The sequence below is a fragment of the Vidua chalybeata genome, chromosome 3 (assembly GCF_026979565.1).
Source record: "Vidua chalybeata isolate OUT-0048 chromosome 3, bVidCha1 merged haplotype, whole genome shotgun sequence".
Lineage (NCBI taxonomy): Eukaryota > Metazoa > Chordata > Aves > Passeriformes > Viduidae > Vidua > Vidua chalybeata.
The window spans coordinates 48607299-48627977 of record NC_071532.1 but is presented as its reverse complement, the minus strand read 5'-3'; the positions used below and the strand labels follow the sequence as shown (position 1 = coordinate 48627977).

Genomic DNA, 20679 nt, shown 5'->3' with positions numbered 1-20679 from the left:
CTAGAACACATGGTAAAAATACAGTTTTGCTTCAGAAGACTTCCTTTATCAAGTGCCTGTGAGAAAAGCATGCTGTCAGCTGCAATGTGTGATGCCTAAAAAAAGACAATCAATATTCATAGCCTCTCCAGTAGGCTCCGAACCAGTGGGAGAGAAGGGAAATGAAGTTTTTTCTAGACTGAATAACTTTGAGACCAAAATATAAAATAACCTGTATTTGGCTGTGTTGATCTTATCTACTGGATCACAATACAGTCAAGTATGTAAACATTTACTGTGTAAACTCTTTTGTTAAAGCCTTTATATATTTCATTAAAAATTGAGGTTACACCTAATGCAAAATCTTGACAGATGCTCAGGTTTAACAAATTCCAATAAATATAATAAATCCAGCTTTACAGAGCCTTATTTTTAAAAAGATCCAATTTAGGTGTCCTAAATTTTGTTTATAAACTATTTCACCATTTCTAAACATAGACAGCAGCTTTTTGATGCCTAATGAAAATAACCAGACTAAACTAGATCATGTGAATGTTTCCTGACATCATCAACACCCTTGCACAAAAGAAGGCTGTAAGTGTAGTCACACAGGATCACTGAAATTCACGTGTAAACAGTGTTTTGAAGCCTGGATGATAAAGCTGTGTTCTCTCACCTGCCTGCTTTAACACTGTTTTTGTGCTTGCCCAAGGTGTGACATTGAATTGCCGTCACTCTTGGCTGTTGTGGCTGTTTCAGTCACAGGGTACTCTGCATGTTTTGCAGGGCTGTTTGAAACTCCCAGAGGGATTACAGCACTTTGGCAAAAATTTTGTTAAAAGGGGTAGGGTATTTTTGTCAGGATGACTAAAGGGTATAGAAGTACAATGAGGTTTTAATTATCGTACTGGGACCTGATCCAAACTGCATTAACTGCACTAGCCTTTGTTTTAATTTTAAGTAGACATGAAGTAATAATGAAAAACAATAGTGATTATGAATTTCTCTGAGATCACTCAAGTAGTGAAGAAGATAAAGCAGTTAAAGGCTTTTTTGTTTTGTTTTGTAGATAATGGGAGGAAAAGGAACACATTCTGTTTCTTTTTCAGCTAGTGCTCCTGGATGTCACTAATTTTTTAAAAGGACTTAAATGGACATGCAACCTCAATTACATTTAACTCTCTCTATATATATTTGTATTAATGAAAAATTAATCAAATTTATTCGTTTGCAGGGAAGATCCATGTTGTCATTTCTTCTCATGAATGTAGTACTGACAACAGCCGAGACACCTAAGAAATAAGTGAATGTACATTATTTTCTTTAAACTTTCTACTCATTTTAAAAAGCAAAACTCAATAATTAGGTTTTTCATCCAGTGGACAGAACTGTCATAGGCTATATTTTTTCTTGTTTGGATATTTTTCAGCAGGTACAGTGTTACTTGATGTACATTTATTTGATTGCACAAGTCTAAATTTTCAAGTCTTGATGACGGGTTGGAAAGTGGAAGTCCACATGATAGTTTTGGGTAGATAGTGAATAGTTATCCTTGCGAAGAAATAATTTGGTGCTGTTCTACCATGAGTCTTCATTACAAATTATGTCTTAGGCAGTATTACAACAAACAAATCATTTTGCTAAGTGATAGAAGTAATTTTCCAAGAGAGACGCACCAGGAATCAGGATTTATTAAATCTTTGACTATTTTGTCTTGTTTCTAATACTGATGATGCTTTTAAATTAGAATTGATATACTAACAGTAGTTTAACAGGATAAAGTAAGGTTTTTCATTTCATAAACAGTATTTATGCAACTCTCGTCTTTTCCTGTCACGAGCATTTTCTCCTTTTGTCCCAAGAGTTTGAACTTATTTCTGAGCTACCCCCCAATCCACATGCATGTCCCATAAGACACCTAATGAGTTTCACTTGTACATGCATTTATTTATAGACTATTTCTCACCACAGAAATAACTGCTTTTTCTTCCAGGGTATACTTTTCTAAATAACCGGTTTTAATATTCATTCAAATGAGACAGTACATTTGGAAATTCTGTGATGAAAGATGTTAAACTGACTGACAGGACATTTTTAAAAGCCTTCTGAAAATCCCCATTACACTTTTATTTGGAAAATAAATACTTTGCATATAATGAACTTTGGATTTTTTGCATGTGATTTCAAAGGCAGGCCTTGAGAATACTTTTTCCATAGCTGGTGGATAGCAGAATTTGCAGCTGTTACTTTCCAACAATAGAAGGAAAAAAGCACTCAAAATATTTTTAATGTGGAAATGTCTCTTTTCTACATAATATCTGAATATGTGTGTATATACTGCCCATGTGTGTGTCACTCTGTTCTGTGATGCATGATCTCATGCTTTAACTGTAGGAGATCCTTAGGGTAAAGGTTGTACCAATACTTCATGGCATCATAAGGTGTGCAGTATCTAGTTTTTAGTCACTTAAACGAAATAATTTAAGGAGGGTTTTTTCATAATTTTTACTGCTGCAGCAATTTCTTTCTTAAAAAATTAATAGTATATGTTTTTCTGTTGTTGGTTCATCCTTCTTGAGTGACCAAGAAAATAAACTGGTTTTAGGATGTGGTATCTTACACTTTCTATCCATCTGACTTTATTTATGGAGAAAAGCCAGCAACTTGGAAAGTAAGGCACATCTATACAAAACCAAATTCACTTGGGTATTAAAGCATAATTGAAAGTGTCAGGACTTTTCTATCTCCTTACCAGAAGGTAATTTCATGTGAGTCAGGAGGAGGACAGTGCTATAGTTTATTTCTGTTCCTGAAACTCTAAGAAGGACAGCTACTACTAATGCAGAATTTCAAGGTCTTGTATGTGTATATCAAAATAGGGGGAGAAAAATGTAATCTTTTTTCTCTAATTTTAATGGAACTTTTGTTCCCTAATCTTATTAGATAAATTGAGCAAACCAAAATTATCTCCTAAAAATTTAAAAAATTGTCACATATTGTTAAAAAATGGATCTAGAAGATGCTTGTTTGTTTTATTTATTTTTAAGGCATTTCAAATCAGTCATCTTTGATTGCTGATTCTTGTTTTCACTGTTTCTTTTCAAGCCACTGATCCTTGTTTTCAATCTTTCTTTTCAAACCACTAGCAACAATTCTTCTTTATGCATAGATTAAACTAAACTGATCCTTTACTACAGATGAGTCTTTTTTCCCTGTGCATTGTATGTTTATATGGTTTCCTTTCAGTATGTTTTCCAGGCTTAATTTCGTCTTGCTTAGTCCTTTTCCATAAACAAACAAAATCTCTTAGCTTGATAGAGATGTTTGCTCACATAATAAATGTTTTACTGCTCTGTCTTTATCTGTTTTGTTTTATTGTTTCAGAGAGGATGAGCATGCCCTTATCCAGCAGTATTGTCAGACGCTGGGAGGAGAGTCACCTGTGAGTCAGCCGCAGAGTCCTGCTCAGATACTCAAGTCAGTGGAGAAGGAAGAGCGGGGAGAGTTGGAGCGTATCATTGCTGACCTTGAGGAAGAGCAAAGGTCTCACAGTCATCCTACTGTTGTCTGAATTCTCATTTTGTTGTTGTTTGAGCCATGCATGTACTATGTTGAAGATGAGGAGGACCTAGAAGTCATGATTTTAGCAAAAAAATAAACAACAACCCACAATTAAGGCATACGTTGTGCATAGGCTGGCACTGTTAGATAGAAGAGGGAGGTGTCTGTGAAGAAATAAATTAGTTTCACTTTTACTTCACTGTCTTTTTTTCAATCCCCTGTAAAATACAAGTCAAGACATTGTCTTTGAGATATTTGTGTTAGTTGGAGATGCTGGCATTGTTTGATCTAAGTCTTTTATCTTCGTTTACTTGACCAAGTCATCATTTTCCTCCACTTATCAATATCCCAGGAGTCTGCAGATAGAATACGAGCAACTAAAGGAGCAACATCTTCGGAGAGGAATAAACCCTCTTGCATCACCTCCTGACTCTGTTGTGTCACCTCAGCATGCTTCTGAGGATGCCGAGCTCATTGCTGAAGCTAAACTCCTGAGGCAGCATAAAGGTCGGCTGGAAGCAAGGATGCAAATATTGGAAGATCACAATAAACAATTGGAGTCTCAGCTTCACAGGCTACGGCAGCTACTCGAGCAGGTACTTGTACACTTTGCCCCATATTGTTTCTTCACAATGGATTTCTTGGTGGAGCAAAGGCATCGACATTTTACTGCAGATATTTTTACCATATACTCTTGGTCTGCTGCAATCAGTCATTTCTAATGAGATATTTTTTCTTACCATCTAGTATAAACCATGGTTAATATCAAATGAGCAGAAAATGATTGCAAGTGTTGGAGTGATCATGGGAACTTAGGAAACACTGAGAATAACACAAACAAGAGCAGTAACTTTTCATTCATTAAAAAGCATGGGAAGAAAATATATACCTTACTCCAAGTAATGATGCCAGCCACATCCCATGTATGACTTCTTGTACCAGATGCTTTCCTTAAATAAGGAAATGTTCATTTGTTGTCACAGTTAGTCACTCAGACCTCTCTTAGCATGCCAGAGACAGATGGCCAAAGATATGTCTGAAATACAAAGGAGCAATTAATTACATTAAAAATCCAGTTCCTCTTGAGTGACACATTTAGACCAATAAGCTACAGAAAAGTGGTCTTTCACACAAGTAAATGCTGGAGGTAAGAGACTTTTAGCAAGTGCTGGTAGCTGGAGATCATAGGGTTTCTCTGTTGGCAGAAGGAACACTGATTGCTTTGGAAGTCAGCATGTGCACACCTGGCTTATAAAAATAACAGGAGCAACATATATCATAATACTATAATAACAGGAGCAACATATGTGTTGTTAGAGATGGTAGTTTGTACTAGATCATGTGTGGAAGCTCGAGTAATGAAGATAAATTTGTATTGTCGCCGCAGACCCCCAACCAGGTAATAATTAGCATTGACTCCATGATTCTCAGAAGGAATCAATCACTTTATTACACTATACTTATTAAGAAACCCATTCCCCTTACAGACAGTCCAATACAGTTTTACCTAATTGGTCCTTCAATCTAAACACCATCACCATTGGTCAATTAAACCACTCTTTGGTAAATAAATCTCTATAACACATTCCACATGTTCACAACAACAGGTGCAGCAAGTGAAGATAAGAATTGTTTCTCATTCTTTTCTCTGATCTTCTCACAGCCTTCCCGAGGACAATGCCTGGGAAAGTTGTGCCGCCGCTGTCTGTAGCCAGAGAGCTGCTACCACATTGTATGAATATTTTCTTCTAATTAATCATTATGTTTGGGTCAGAGTACAGTAAGGCAAGTACTTCCTGCCTTCCATGCATCAGGGGATTTAACTAAGCCAAGAAACAGGCAACATAAACCAGGTATTAAAATGGCCTAAGTTCCTGCTGTAGATCATACTCTCATTTACAGGGATTAAGGTATTTGCTGTTTGTTTCACTGGCTGACTTTGTAATTTTTTCTAGGCTCAATAGGAATTAGATGCATCTGTTCCAATGACTTCCCTAGCCCTCTAAAAATCTAGAGTGAATTTTTTTGTTGCTACTGTTATTTTAGCATTTTAATCAATATTTGAGTAACTGTAATATTTCATAGGGAAGATAGAAACTGGTACACTGTTATTAATTATTTATAAAGTAATGATCTGGGGATATGTGGCCAATACTTGGTCTTTCCAGAGAAGGGTTTAAAATCTGCAAAGAAACATGGTTGAGTTGAACACAGAAGTTCTGCCAAACCCATGGTCCCTTGCAGCTTAGTGCTTAGAGCAGAAACTTGTTCACCCCTTAAAACCCCCTTTTTTTTTTTTCCTAATGTAGCTGAAGATGATCTCACAATTCTGTAATATTTTTGGAATTCTTATACCATTCTGAGTAACACCTTTAGGGTATATGTTTTTATTGTGATAAAATGGATGGGAGAAGAGACAGTAAATATTTCTTATCATTTCTGCCTTTGGAATTTTCTAGGCATTCTGCAGCTTTTGGGTTCAGATAGGGTAAAGCAGAATAGAGGTGACATTTTTCAATATTTCTGACTGTTTACAACTTATTTACTGTATACTGTTGCTCTTTTGCTTTCTGTCCACATTGTCCTGTCTCTGTGGGAGTCATGCCATGCTTCTGGTTGTTCCAAGTATTATTTCCTAAGGTCTTTGTTTCTACTCTGTCATTTAATAAAGTGGCTCATACAGAGTCTAGTATATGAGAAGATCTACATTACTTCTTTTATAACACATCTGTGGCTTTTCAATATGCCTTTCTATACATGTCATTACTTAATTTACTGGATGTTTCACAAGCTGTTTCCAGAATGTTGAGGCTACTCCCCTGATGGGGATTCAGAAATTATAAATAGTTTAAATTTTTAGTACTGTTCTTTGAAATTTATTTTGATATTGATAGAATTATGAAGCAGCACTGATTTCCATTACTGCCCTCTTTCTGAAAAAAATGACCACTCTTCAGCATGTTTGTTGTTCTGTCAGCTTGGCCACTACCTTTTAGGACAGCCTTTATCTCTTTCACTGCTTGGGGAAGGACTTTATTGGAAGCCTATTTATATTTATTTGTTTCTTTTGCTTTTACTGCCTGTCCCAGTTATTTGTAGGGGATAAAAGGAATACCTTTTCTTATTAATGAGATGGATGATTTGCAAGAAAGATACTCATAAGTCTCCATCTCAAAATATATAACAACAATATAATTACTAGTATTAAAGGACACAACTGTCTTACAACAATATCTTTGCCATGGCTGGCATTTCATGCCATCTGTTTGTCTATTCTATCAACAGCAAGTCTACCCATTCCTGTTCTCCACTAGCCTCCTGACTGTTGTTTTATACCACTGAGTATAAAATACTGGAACTTTTTTTTTCTCCAGAAGATTGGAGTGAGTCTGTCTACACGCAGATATTGGGGTAGAGAGTTAATGAAATTTAGGATCTTTCATGTAGTAACTGCTTAATCTAGATGCAAGCATTCTAGGACATTCTTTAGAGAGCACCTTTAGCAGAAATATGCATGCATCCTCACTGCTCATTTGTTTACTTCAGGTCACAATTCTGAGGTTACTATACTATTTTTATTTTAGCAAGCCCAAAGGATTGGTAGCTGTCACAGAATGTTGTCATTTTTGTCTGCCTGATTGATTAGGCTGCCAAAGAGGAAGGTGAAACAGAACTGGCATGTGACAGCTTTGATACCAACATGTTAATCAGACAGAGAAAAAACAAAGAATCCCTGTTCTCATTTTTCTTTTTTCAGCCTTTATAGATACTGCATTTGCAAAGTCAAAGTGAGACCTATTATGAAGGGCATTTAAAGTCTGTTTGGATTTTTCTCTGTTTTCTCTGCTGCTGAATGGAGGTTTCATATTGGATTTGATATTGAAGTTAGAGGGAGCTAAAATCATCTGTCAACAGCTGTATGATTAGACAGAGAGTAAATAGAGGCTGCAACTCCCTCTCCAGCTGAAAGCAGAAAAGCTTTATCAGAAGAGCGCAGGAGAGTTTGTTTCTTTCATAGCTGGGAGAAAAAATTCTGGAGCAAGAAGAAAAATCTGTAATGAATGTGGTAGTAACATTGGCATTTTTGAAGTTTCTTGTGATTCAGACTGGGGACACTGAGGTTTAGTTTGGTTTTTACCAAAAGCATCAGAAATCAAGGAAAGAGCAGGTATGTCTTAGCTGTCCATTAAGCCACAGAGCCCTTCAGGCTCTTCTTTGGGAAAGACACTAGCAGGAGGCATAGTGAAATAAGGCACTATAGATTAAAACTGCTAGAAATAAATATCTCCTTTGAAATGCTTTAAAAACTGCTGTAATACAGAAACAAAATCACAATTTTATAATTTTCTGGAGAAGGACTTATTTGTCCCTTTATATCTTTGCTTGGTTTTACCTAAGAAGAAGTTTGAAAACTCCCTGAGACTAGAGTTGGAAACCACTCCCTTATCCCTATAGAGACATGCTCAGTATCCCTGCTTTTATTTCTTTCAAGAAGCAACAGGTGTATAATAACATCTAGACCTATTTGCTTTTGGTTTCTGGCTTAAGGGCTGTCTGCTGAGTTGTTTTGAATAAGAATGCATGAACTTCATGATGCCTGAAGTGGGTTAGGATGGAAGTGCTCATATTTTGTAGGTGTTATATAATTGGAGTCAAATAGAATGTGATTTTCTACTGTTATTTTTCTTAAGTTCTCCAACAACAAAATTGTTAAATCATGTAAATACATGCCAGTATATCTATATCCTCAACTGCTGTGCGTTTAACATTTTCCAGTATCAGATTTTTATATTAAGGCAATTTATCACTACCACAAACCTTCACTTTCTGCTCCAAACACAACTCTTCAGCTGCTCATCATACTGTCCTTAATTTGGAAGAAGAGTTTTGTTTGTTTAGTCTTTTCTTTTTATTGCAGTCACTGGAACTATGCACTGGAACTATATCTGTATATTTAAATGAAAATGAAGTAATCAGGCATTGCCGTTTGATTAGATGAGGGTGTTGTGGGTTTTGACTGTTTTTAAATCCAGCTGCAATATTTCATTCTGACTGCTGCAGCAACATATGGTACATAAATGTAAAATTTTCCTTACAATTAAGGTTCTCCAAAGTATGTTTTGTTTTCTCTCAGTGTATCCACTGATAATCCTTGTGCTCTGCAGTGCACTTTTATCACTTACAATAAAGGTACTAAGTGGTGCCTTGACTAACTCATCACCTGAGTTTGCAGGCATTTAGTTTCTGTCTAGCAACACAAACTGTTGACTTTGCAGTGCCTCACTGTCCTTGACTGAGCCTATGTGTTGCTGTGCTGCAGTTTTGTATGTCCAGCTCAGATCTTCTCATTCACCCTCATTCATCTGTGCACAATTTATTCATAGTTGCTGCTTGAACAGGGCCAGAGGCAGAGATTTACACCAGGTACAAGTTTGCATTTTGGATGATTCACATTCTCTCTGTTCATCTGTTTGTGGGGTGGGCAAGCAGTGACTCCACTGCTGGAGTTAGTTTTGTTGTTCTGTATTGAAGGGACTCTTCACCTGTGGTGAATTTGCTTCCTCTCTTTACCATTACAGCTCTAACATTTTAGACAGTGGTTCCTGGCAATACAGAATTGCCTGCGTTAAGTTATCCCAGGCTTCTCTGATTTAAAATCGTGACACTCTTTTTACTTAGACTCTTTAGCTGGATTGAAGCCTGGTACTGAGCAGCAAATTACTTAACTACTTAGTAATTCACTGTTCATAGAAGTGTCTTGACAGTGAAATCCTTCTCTGGCTTGAAAACATTTCCATTTCCCTTTGTCTCCTATGCAGACTAAAATTTCTTGATTTATTCTTTTAGTCAAAGCTGGCCTTTAGTATTGTCATGCTGAAAGAGATAAGATTTAGAGGAGTTTTACTGAAGATTGTTTTTGTTAGGTTGGAAGCTATCTCAAGAAATTGAGTATTTCAGTTAAGGCTGTGAAGTGCAAAGGAGCAAACTTGTGCACAAATTAACCGCCATTCTGTATTCTAACTCTGCATCAAGTCTCATAGCTGTTCTAGGTACTTGCTCAGTTTCAAAAAGATCTTAAAAGCAGTGATCTTTTGTATTACTTCAGTATCTGCTTTTGATAGATTTACTTAAATAACCTGCTCCTTAAACTGTTCAGAAGTAATCTCATTATTTGCAATCAAAAATATAAGTGATAAGCAACAATTTCAGCTAAATCTACCTCAGATGTAAATATTGTCTCACTTGTTTATGTTTTTTTCAGAACAATCACTTCTGGAGCTCAAATACTGTATTACCAGTATCATCCTTGAAGGAATTTTTAAAATAGGAAGGAAATGAAGGGGAAAATGCCTGAATAATGTCCCTTCCAATATTTCTGAGCTGCTATGGCCTTTTCTTATTTTCTGTCCATGTATATGTATTTAAATGTAATTTCAAACACACACATGGTTACGGCTAAATGTAATATTGATTTACATGATTCTTCAAGTGAATTTAAGAGGCCAGAAAAGTTTCTTTTCAAAGTATATATTTCTCATCATTTTCAGGAGTTTATGTAGTACAAATTCCTGCAAGTTTGGTGTCTTCCACAGGTTGAGAAACAGAATCAGCAGGCATGATGGCTGGCTACCACTTTTTAGATTTAATGAAGTTGTTTTGAATCTGTCTTTAGTCTTCATTTGATTCTGGAGTTCTGCAAATCTGTTCATGATTGAACAGTTGTTTCTAAGCAAACCTTGTCATCCTTGTAAAGATTTTTATGGGCCCCTAGCTGAATGTCCTGTTTGTGTGTGTATATGTGTGTATATACCTATGCAGATAAATATAACCCAAATGTTCCCATTGTGGAGTCTTTCTGCAGAGCTGGACTGGGAACCTTGGCATACATACTGTGTGTGTTGTATGCTACGTTGTGTTTTTGTGATGCAACAGAACGTTGTTTTTAACAAGACCATCAACTGGAGTCTTCTAGGAGCTGTTCTTAGTCTAAATTTTCTTTCAACATGTTCTTGGATTGGTTGTTTTTTTACCCCTCATCAGTTGTATAGATCTAAGACAACTTTCAATAGTTTGGAGAATAAACAAGAAAGAGTGGGTAAAAAGTAGTAAGATGGCTACATATAAGTTTACAATTAAATTATATGGATACAAGTAACAGAAATTTGTGTCTTCTTGTCTTTAATGTAGCCCGAGCCAGACTCCCGGGTCAATGGCACCTCCCCCTGTGCTTCGCCCCAGCACTCTGCCCTGGACTTCCCACTGGAGCAGGACACAAGGTCACAGTTCCATCAGACAGGTGAGTGTTCTGATCAGATAATGTACTCATGAGGCCATAGGTGACTACTGGATAGGTTTGTTGGCACCTTCTGGACAGATTTGTAAATCAAAAGAAGCGGATCTTTGCAATACTTCTGCTCAGTGCAGCTGGAGGTGTTGCTTCCTCACACTTGCGAAGAGCTTTGGTATCCTAAGAATCCACATGACTCTGAATTATAGAGTTTTGTCAATAGATTCCTTGGTTCCAGCCGTTCTTACTAAGTGAATTTACTGGGCAAATCCATCCTTGCTGAAAGGGGAACCGGACTTCATTGGACTAAAGTGGCCAAGAGCTGTTTGTCCTACAGTACACACATGGGCCTAAGTAATCTGTCAGATACAGGACCAATGTCCAAATCATGTAATCTACACTTGCTGTATGCTTTAAAAATTCTTGTGTAACCTCTGCTTATCCTGGTATTTTGATGTTCCCACTCCCAAAATGCTCACATCTTTAGAAATAATTCAATATTTATGGGTACAGGCTCTGCACATAAAGGGATTTCTCTTTTGAAAGATTATTTTAAATTCTCTAGTATCAGAACTCATTAATTTCACCGTGAGTTAGCAGAAATAACTACAGACCATTGCATGGACAAAAGTAGGGGAAAAGAGAAAATATTTTTCTCACATTATCTTTTGTACAAGTTCCTCCTGTTTCTAAGCCTTGTGTTATAGATTAATAAATATTACTTTGTTTCTGTAGAAAACAGGAAAAATATTCTCTTGCATACTGAACATTTTTCATCCAGCATAAACATATGTTTTTACTTTATCTGGAAAAACATGGAACTTGAGTCTGATTTCATGCAGTATGAAAGATGCTGCCCAATAAAACTGCCAACAACACAGCCAGTTATGTTCCCTAACCATTCTCTTGGCTAATTTTAAGCATCATTTTTTAAAGAGATGGCAAGGGGTATTTTAGCACTACTGAAATGGCTGGTACATATTGAATAAAAACCATCTAAAAGATAAATGTTGGGATTTTTTTCAGAGAAAAAATGGTGTATTCACTCTGAAAGTTACATGAGAAATCATCTGCAATTGGAACAGAAATTTAATAGAGCAGCTACTGAGTTTAATTCCCTCATCTTGTAATTTTGTTTATTTTAACTGTAAATGTTTATATACTGTTCCTTGCTGGCAACTTCTAGTTAAATCCTGGATGCAATGGTTAAGTTTTAATGAAAGAGAAATGAGTTTGACTGCAAATCAATAATGTAACTTTCATGTCCTCTCCCAAGGCTGGCAATTATCGATGATAGTTCCTGCACATTACAAAGGTTTCAGGTACTGTTTTCCCTTGAAATATAAAGGAGTAATTAACTGGAATGTTGGCTAAGAATGCCTTTTAGAATGTTGTTGTCTTTTTTTTTTTTCTCCTCTTGTTACAAAAATGATTTTTTTGTTGTTATATCTGCAGATGACTTGTTAGTTCCACCTCATGATACCAACACAGATCTAACAGATGTTATGGAGCAAATCAACAACACATTTCCAGCTTGCTGCTGTAAGTTTAACAAAATATGTCTCTGAGAATCATATTGAATTTAAGGTCTTTTGAAAAAAAAATCATTCTTGTGGTATTGACTAGGAAAAGAAATATCTCTGAGGAGATTTCTTGTGTAGATATGCAAGCTATATAATTCTGTCCCTTAAAATTCCTCAATAGATACTATTTGTGAAGGTAGATAAATGTTCTTGTTTTAAGTGGAAGCAATTCACTATAAGAAAAGCCTGTATCTCAATGTGGAATTTTCATCAGTGCCCAAATAAGGGGAAAGACATCTAGAATCTCACTACCTGCTGATAAAAACCCTTTGCAGAACTTAAGTGAATGTAGATTCAGAATTTCTGAATGCAGTTTTTGTAATAAAGCTTGAAAAAAAGTTTTGTAATAAAGCTTGAAAAAGTTAGACAATTAGTCCTTAGACTAATTACTGAACTAGTTATTAAATAGATCGGAGGAAATCTGTGAATGCAGCATATAACACCTTTCCCTGCTTAAATGCATTGGAAGATGATATTTTATTCAGTGTCTATTAAAGAGAGATCAAAAGGAAAACCAGCTTGTTCTTATGCATGTCCTGTATCAGCTGACATACATTTCCACTGATCCTCTTTCCAGTGTCACTGCACTTACGAAAGTTTGAAGCTGTCTCATGTATTAGGGTGGGTTTTATAAAATACATTTATACATGTCTCTCTCTATATATATTTCAGCTCTTTTGCCTTAGAAAAACAGTAATGAAAACTTTGATATATTCTCAAAACTGTTGAAAGTTTCAAATGAAATGTAATAACAATGATCAGTTTTAAAAGGCAGAAGTTAGAGAGTGGCTGTTTATGACCAGTCCTTTTGGAAGCATCAAGACTATGCTATTTCATGAACTCTATGAACCCTGTCAAAACCCCCCTTTTACCTCTTGAACACACATTGCTGCATCACAGAAGATACACCTTGCGTGCTTTGAAAAAGCAAATTAGGTTCTAGCAAAAAAGGTCTTGTTTCAGCTGTCCTCTTTGATTCCTGATGAGTTCAACAATTCAAAGCCCCTTGTTCTGCAAATTAAGGATTTGATTCTAAGGAGCATCTCATTTGAGGTCAACAGCTAGTGGAGCTGCTCAGCACACCTTGAGGGTGTGTGTGTATACAAATCAGTATAAAATGCAACTCAAGCATTTGTTCTTGGTTTTCAAAGTTACTGTCTTGCTATGTGACTATACAGCTACATGTCATTTGGCCCAAATGAATTTAAAGCAAATTGCATTGTGTCAGGACAAGCTTGGTAATGATGGCTGTTCTCCAGGGCTGAAAACCAGAAAAAGAATCTCTGATTCCATGAACAAACACCTTGAATGAGACAGGAGAATACTGCAAGTGAAAACCATGTACCCTTCATATTGTTATCTGAGCATTTAAGACTAAAAGAAGGCATAGTTCCAAATTTCATGTGATTTTTTTTCCCCATTGTCAGCCTAAACCACCTTGCCCCAGTTAGTAGGTACTACTTACGTTTGCTCTCATTCAGTCATTCTATAATGTTTTTCACTTGGGAGTAAATTTTTTAACTGTCAGATTCATATCTTAAATGCTTTAGACGCCTGGAATGAGGATTATTAGTCTGGCCTTCCCAAAAAAATGCATTAGACTCTGAATTTTGCCAAGGAAGACCATGACAGACTATCCAAGTCCACCATCTGTTCCTGTGGCCATTTGAGAGGGATCTGTCTTCCTGACTGGACAATTGTCAAATCTGTTCTGTAAGACTTTAAATTATGTAGATTCTATGGACTCTGTAGGCATCACAGTATTCCTAACCTTAAAGAATAACATCCTTAGACTCTTTATTATACCGAAGCTCAATTTTATAAAAACTGCCTTCATGTGCAACATCCAATTATTAAAAATAATAATAAAACCAAACCAGAAAGTAAAAAAATTTCCTTCACAACCTCATCTTTACTTGTCTCTTCTGCCATGGCCACAGCCTCTATCAAGGAGATACTAGCATCTGAGCCTTATGCAGATAATTTTTATCCCATTTTGACTGTTTAACAGAGATAGTAGTCTTGCTTATTTGTTTTCATGGGTTTCAGGTTATAATTCATCTTGAAATCCATCTTTCTATTTATATCTAATATCCTTTATGAAGCACTTATTCATGTAGTAAGGCCAGCAATACTTACAATGGTGGATTTTGTTGTTTTGTGGTTTGTGCTTTTTTGGTTCTTTTTTTTTTTTTTTTCCTTCAGATCCACTAATCACGGATGTAATGCCACTTTTTCCTTCCTTATTTGTGTCATTGGTCTTCAGAAGTAGGCAGGTGTACAACACTCTGCAGAAGTCTTGTCTGTGCATTTGAGTGATGTTTAGAACAGAGCATTTTAAACAGATGATACTGTAATACATCACTCAGGGGTTTAGATATGGCTACAGATGGTGAAAATGAAACAATTCATATTAATTATATCATAATGCTATAAATTTGTTAAAAGTAAGTTTATGAAGAATTAAACCATTACAACACATTTCTAGTTAAATGTTTAGTCTTTTAAAGTCTTTCTTTTCTTCTGTAGTATGTGTTTTCCTGATAATAACTTTGTTTTTAAACTGTCAAGATGCAAAAGTATGTTAATTTCTAACCTTTTTTTTTTCAATTTGCAGCAAGTTTCACTGGCAGACCACAGGTATGAGACATATTTACATACTTGCATAGGCATTGGAAACAAAGTAAAGCAAGTGAAAATTTCTGTTAGAGCAAAGGGGCTGGGGTGGTTTTTGTCTACATTTTTCTCTAGGGGTCTATTTGGGAGCTAGACTGATACAACAGGAAGGCCAGTTTCCAGAATATCATAGGTAATAGAAAAGTTCTGCTATGTCAGGCACTGCCACAGGTATTATGGTTCTGCAGGTCTGTGTTGCTATCTAGATGGAACCAGCTTGCATTTATTCGGGCCAATCAGTTTTAAGCCAGCATCAGCTTGCAAGATCAAAGCTGTTTCTTGCAAAGACGTCCATATGTCCTTGCGCCCTGGAGCCCACAGCTCCACTTTCAGGAGCTATGGGCACCGGTGCACAAGGATCAGGAGCCACACAGCACCTTAGGCATTAGATCAAGCTGTCTGCGCTGAATAGGCAAGCACTTCAACAAGGACTTTAAACACAGCAGTATTGTAAACTTAGATTTCTTTTAACTATTTGCCTCAGTTATTTGCTGAGTCTCAGGGAAATACATGTACATTTTTTAAAATAGAGGGGTTTTGTAAGAAAGGTAGAAGTTTCTGTGTATGCTGACATGTGGTACTGATGTTGTTTTTCATGTTGTGACAGGCCATGTGAGGTGCTCCTTGGGATGTCAGCCAGTGCTTCTGGTGTGCAGTACAGCCCTGTTCTGCATCTGCTGGCCGCGCTTCCACCTCATCACAAACCTGCATGGGACCTGGGACATGCCGTGCGCTCTGACCGCGTGTTCCACTTGAAACAGTACAACACTGAATACCCAAAGACGAGGATGTTGTTTTTATAGTATCTTTTTTTTTTTCCTTCCCTTTCTATGCAACTGTAAATTAACGAGCAGTGGAATATTTGTCACTGATTTGTATAAATATACAGCCAGGGGAAAAGGGGCAGGGGCTTTATATACGTTCTTTTTGATAATCGTAAAGAGAACTGCATAAGGAGTTTGGAGCAAAACGTTACATTTATACATTCCGTCAGCTCTTTGCTTTTGCATTGTAAAGTACCCTTAGTTATAGTCTCACACATGTAATATTCTGTACTGATTATTTGTATGCTAACCATCTGACCACACAGATTTCAGAATATCCTTGCATTGTTTTCAGCATTGGCATATGAAGTTCCCATAACCTGCATTATTGTTACTGGTTAACAACAATTGTCATTAGGTGCAAGATACAGTATTTTAATTCAATTAAATGAGGTAAATGCTCATTTCAAGTCATAATTAGCATCCTCATGTACCTAAGTGGTATTTTTAACTTCCTTTTTGTTATTTCCAGACAACACTCCATTTGGAGGATTATTTTTTAAGCTTTACTTTACTTTGAATCAGGAGATAACTAAAAAGAGGACTGAGATGGTAGCTTGAGTTGGTTTTAGTAAGAGCTAAGTTAGTATAATACTTCCCAACTTTGTTCAGAGACAAAGCTTTGCTGTTCCCTGCTGGGCCAAACTTGCTTCAAGTTTTGGAATTTACAGTCTATGAAGTGAAGCTCATTTCTGTGAGATCCCTTTCTTTTGTCTGCCTCTTGGAAATGAAGAGACAATTAGAAAGCCCTTTCCAATACTATTAGTAACAGAACTTTCTCCAGAACTGCAGTGCACGTAGATATTATCATTTAGCATTGTAATCTTGCAGATCATCCTTATCTTTAAAATAATTTATTTTATTACTTTTAATAAGGATAATTATGGGAAAGTATGTCACTGATCATCTGATCTCTAGTTTAAAGACTATCATAAGAGATTTTAATGTCTTCACAGAGTTTACAATGCTGCATGGACACTTGCTTTAATTCTAGGACATACCTTTAATTGGTAAAACTGCATGCAATATCTTTCATGTATAGTAAAGAGAAACAAAGCTGTGTTATTCTGAACTATTATTGAAGGAAAAAAACCCCTTATCTTAAAATGGTATTGAAAGAGGTGTAAAATTCTCTACTGCTACTAAAAAAATGCTAGGGGACATTAAAAGAGCAGGTCAGGAATTTCTAGTGGCTTTGTGAAATTTTGCCAACCAGACTGTCCTGCACCCACAGTATTTACTCCTGAACTGCTGCTGCTCAAGGAGTGATTCAGGCACAGTGTTGACCACCTTCTACTGTTGGCACCAGTGCCAGTTCTTTCTGAACCCTTTGGCAAGTTATTTAACCACTCTGCCTCTGTTTTCCCATCTGTAAAATGGGGATGATAGTGCTTACTTCTCAAAGGTGATGTAGGACTTGGCGTTTCTACAGAGCTTTTCAGACGCTAAGTATTAGTCTTGAGCAAATGCAGCAAAGCTATCAAGGTGAGAAGAGAAGATACTGCCTCCTATTAAAATGTGATGTAGTTATTCTGAGAATAAAAAAGTCCACATTTTACAGAAGAGGAAAACCATTACCACCTTTCTACCTCAGACCTATCTTCATAAGTAGTATTGGAAATAGCTTTACATTCTGTTCTCTGCAAAGTACTTGGCTTTCATCAAGCTACATAATTATCTAGGCAAAGAATCTTTGAAAATACTCCCAACATAAGTATAAAAAAAAAATCAGTAGTGAATTTGTTGAGTTTTATTTTTGTTCTGAATATGAGGTTATGTATAAAGTTGTTTTTCTGCTTGTGTTTGTATGCATCCTTTGTCCTCTGCTGCCAAGTAAATGCTGCTTCAAACACTACATTGTACCATTCTTCCTCTGAGACAATAATAAATAAAAGGAATATATTGCAGTAACATGAGGAAAAGTATGGAGTTCTTCCAAATTTTGTGGGCTTCAAGGATGGCACATCTCATTGCTAAATGCTGAAAATTTCATTCTGAAGATTAACATGAGCAAGCTATGATAGTTTCTGTGTCCTAGCTTTTTCTCTGTGTGGTTTGAGTTTATATAAATGAGATTAAGCAGTAGGTTTTTTTTTCTTCATAAATCTTGCATATTTTCTCTAGTTTTCCATCTTGAGTGATTTTAGTCTGGAGTCTTTCTCAGTTTCATGACAGATAGTAAAGCTGATAGCTGAGACACAGACTGCTTTTTTTTTTTATTTTAAATGTTCTGTATATGTATTACAGAACAGCATTAATGCATTAAGCCCTGTCAAATAGAACTGTAAATTAGTCTTGAGGTTTTTTGGTAGCTTTCAGTCAACATGCTCAGCTGATTCACAGCATTAGGTATTCAGTCAGAAAGTTATATTTTCTACCTTGTGCTGCTTTCAGGTATTTGCATTAATGCAAGTTATGTTAATCACTGTGTTAGAATTGCTACACTTAAAGGAGAAAAAAAGTCCAAAGCCCTAACAATTCTGTTTCCTTATCATAACAGTTGGCACTGGTTTCATGTTTAGTTGTTGGGTTTTGTTTGGATTTTTTTTTAACTCTAACAAATGTCAAACATAAGTGTCAATGTGATGAGCTTTTCCCTCAGTTTGTGAAGGGATGGTTAACAAATATGTTGTAGGGAAATATCATTATTTAAGTGATTCAGCAGTTAGCAAGGAATTTAACTACAAAAATAGTAACATATCAAGTCAAATTAAGTTGTGTATTTAGAACAATAAATGTGTATGAAGATGAAGAGACTACTAGATTAAAGCATGTATTAAACCAGACAATCTTTCATTAAAAAAAAAAAAGTAAACATTTTACTTATATATTTGTAGAATAGGAGGCAGCAGAAGAGAGAAGTATGGATCAGTAGCAGGGCCTGACTTTGGGAATAATTTATGAAAGTGCTCCTATCTACAAGTTGTGCCCTCTGTACCTCGATTGCCAAGGTAGCAGGTGCCAGAGTTCTGTGATGCTGCCACCTGTAAGGAAGGTACTCAGCTTAAAAAGTCATCCTTCAGTGCTGTGCCACAAAGGTCCTGGCCCTTGGCATGGGGAACAGAATGACACCCACTTCTCACCAGCCACAGGGATTTTCTCAAGGGTGCTGGGGACAGTGTGTCTGGTCCTCCATGCACAATGCAATGGTGAGCACTCCCTCCGTTCTCCACCCAACCTTTAGCTTTAAGCACTAATCAGCCTCTTGTGCTGTTATTTTGTCAGGCCCAATAAAGCCAACCTGATACTTTTCATGAGAAGGAGTATGTCTTAGTCCAAAATACACATCTATGCAAAACATCAAGAGGGACAACCTCCTGCACAGCCCAGAATGGATGGCATTGGTTGATAGCATATCAGTTTAAATTCTCATTAGAAAACACCCTTAAGCTGTATTATTAACATGTCAGTTCATTTTCTCAGAGACAATGCAAGATTGATGCATTTCATTAGAATCAGAGGGTAGAAATCCTTCTGCTACTGGAGCTTCATCTTCAGGGGAACATCCACAGTGAAACAATCATCTTAGTATGAGTGATATTATTTCTTTTTAGACCAAGAGAAGGCTCTTCACATGTTCAAAACCAAGATAGATTATGAGACACCAGCCCTGCTAGGTCAGAAATACTGGACACAGACTATCAGTATGCACATGACAATTAGTGGCACCTCCCTGTCCTGGCTCGAGGGGGTTCAATCCTCTCTTCTGTTAGTGCTACAGTTGGAAAAAAACCAACACAACCAACCAAGAACCAACCCCAAAAAGCCCATCAAACAAAAAAATTTAAAAACCAAACAAACCTAAGTTTAGCCAAATTAAAAATGTATTATTGTAATATTCAAGTTTTGGATGTATGCAGAAGTTAAAATATTCTTTTAAGCATTTCCAGTACAAATTACCCCTTGGGAAAGAATTTGTTCATTAGATATATATTTTTTGTTCTCTACTTTAATATAGAGTTTCCCTAAGAAAATCCTTCATGAAGTAATTTTTTTTGCAGCACTGCAAAACTGTAAAATGGATCCTGTCTCCTGTCATGCAGAAATGAAGATGTCATGCCATATGGCTGAGAATTGTGTTCCCACAACAACAGCAATAAAATCAGTCTTACAAATCCTGGCAAGGTGTAAATTAATAACAGTGGGGTATGAAAAAAAAAAACCAAACAACTTTTAGAGAGGAAAGGAATATTTGAGCAGGAAGAGATCTCTTGCATCTTAGAAGCAAAAAAGCTCTCAGTAGTCATAAGCTGCTATAGCTTATCTTCTGTCTTTAGCGTCCCTGTCATGATGTGCCAGCAAAAATTTCAGTCTTTACAACTTACATTTATACATAAGAAGAACAGCTGCATGTGAGTGCAGCAGCCACCTTCAGAAGGGGTCGGTAGTGTTTTCATCAGCTGGTTTTCTAAACCCCTCTGAGACACCAGGAGTGGGCTGGCTCAGCTGATTTTCCCAAGCGTTCTCAGCACTGCAGCAACTGCTGCAGCCAACACAAAAGTATCATTTAAATTGAAACCTGCTTATTGAAAGTGAGAATCCAGGAGAGCTGCATAGAATTACTAACTGTGCTAGTCTGGAGTATATTGGACAGGAGAAGAAAATGAAAAAACCTCACACATCACTCAAGCGTCTATGCTTTGCTATCTGTCCTCTCTCATGTCATCTTTGAATCTCTATTTACTATTAACTATTCATGCTTTTGTTAGTCACTTTCTTTATGCAGTCAGATAAACACTGAAAATGTCTGGTTTTCTGACTGAGGTGG

At 36.5% G+C, this 20679-nt stretch overlaps 1 protein-coding gene across 1 annotated transcript in view; it reads left to right on the top strand.

Moving 5' to 3' along the window:
• The window catches only part of UTRN (utrophin), a 339059-nt gene extending 321237 nt beyond the window's left edge, over window positions 1-17822 (top strand). The window contains exons 70-75 of the mRNA XM_053936936.1: window positions 3364-3522; window positions 3893-4136; window positions 10729-10837; window positions 12284-12370; window positions 15029-15051; window positions 15695-17822. Coding sequence (XP_053792911.1) covers window positions 3364-3522; window positions 3893-4136; window positions 10729-10837; window positions 12284-12370; window positions 15029-15051; window positions 15695-15703 — 631 coding nt within the window. The 3' untranslated portion in view covers window positions 15704-17822. The remainder of the gene's footprint in view (window positions 1-3363; window positions 3523-3892; window positions 4137-10728; window positions 10838-12283; window positions 12371-15028; window positions 15052-15694) is intronic.
• The last annotated feature ends 2857 nt before the right edge of the window (window positions 17823-20679 follow it).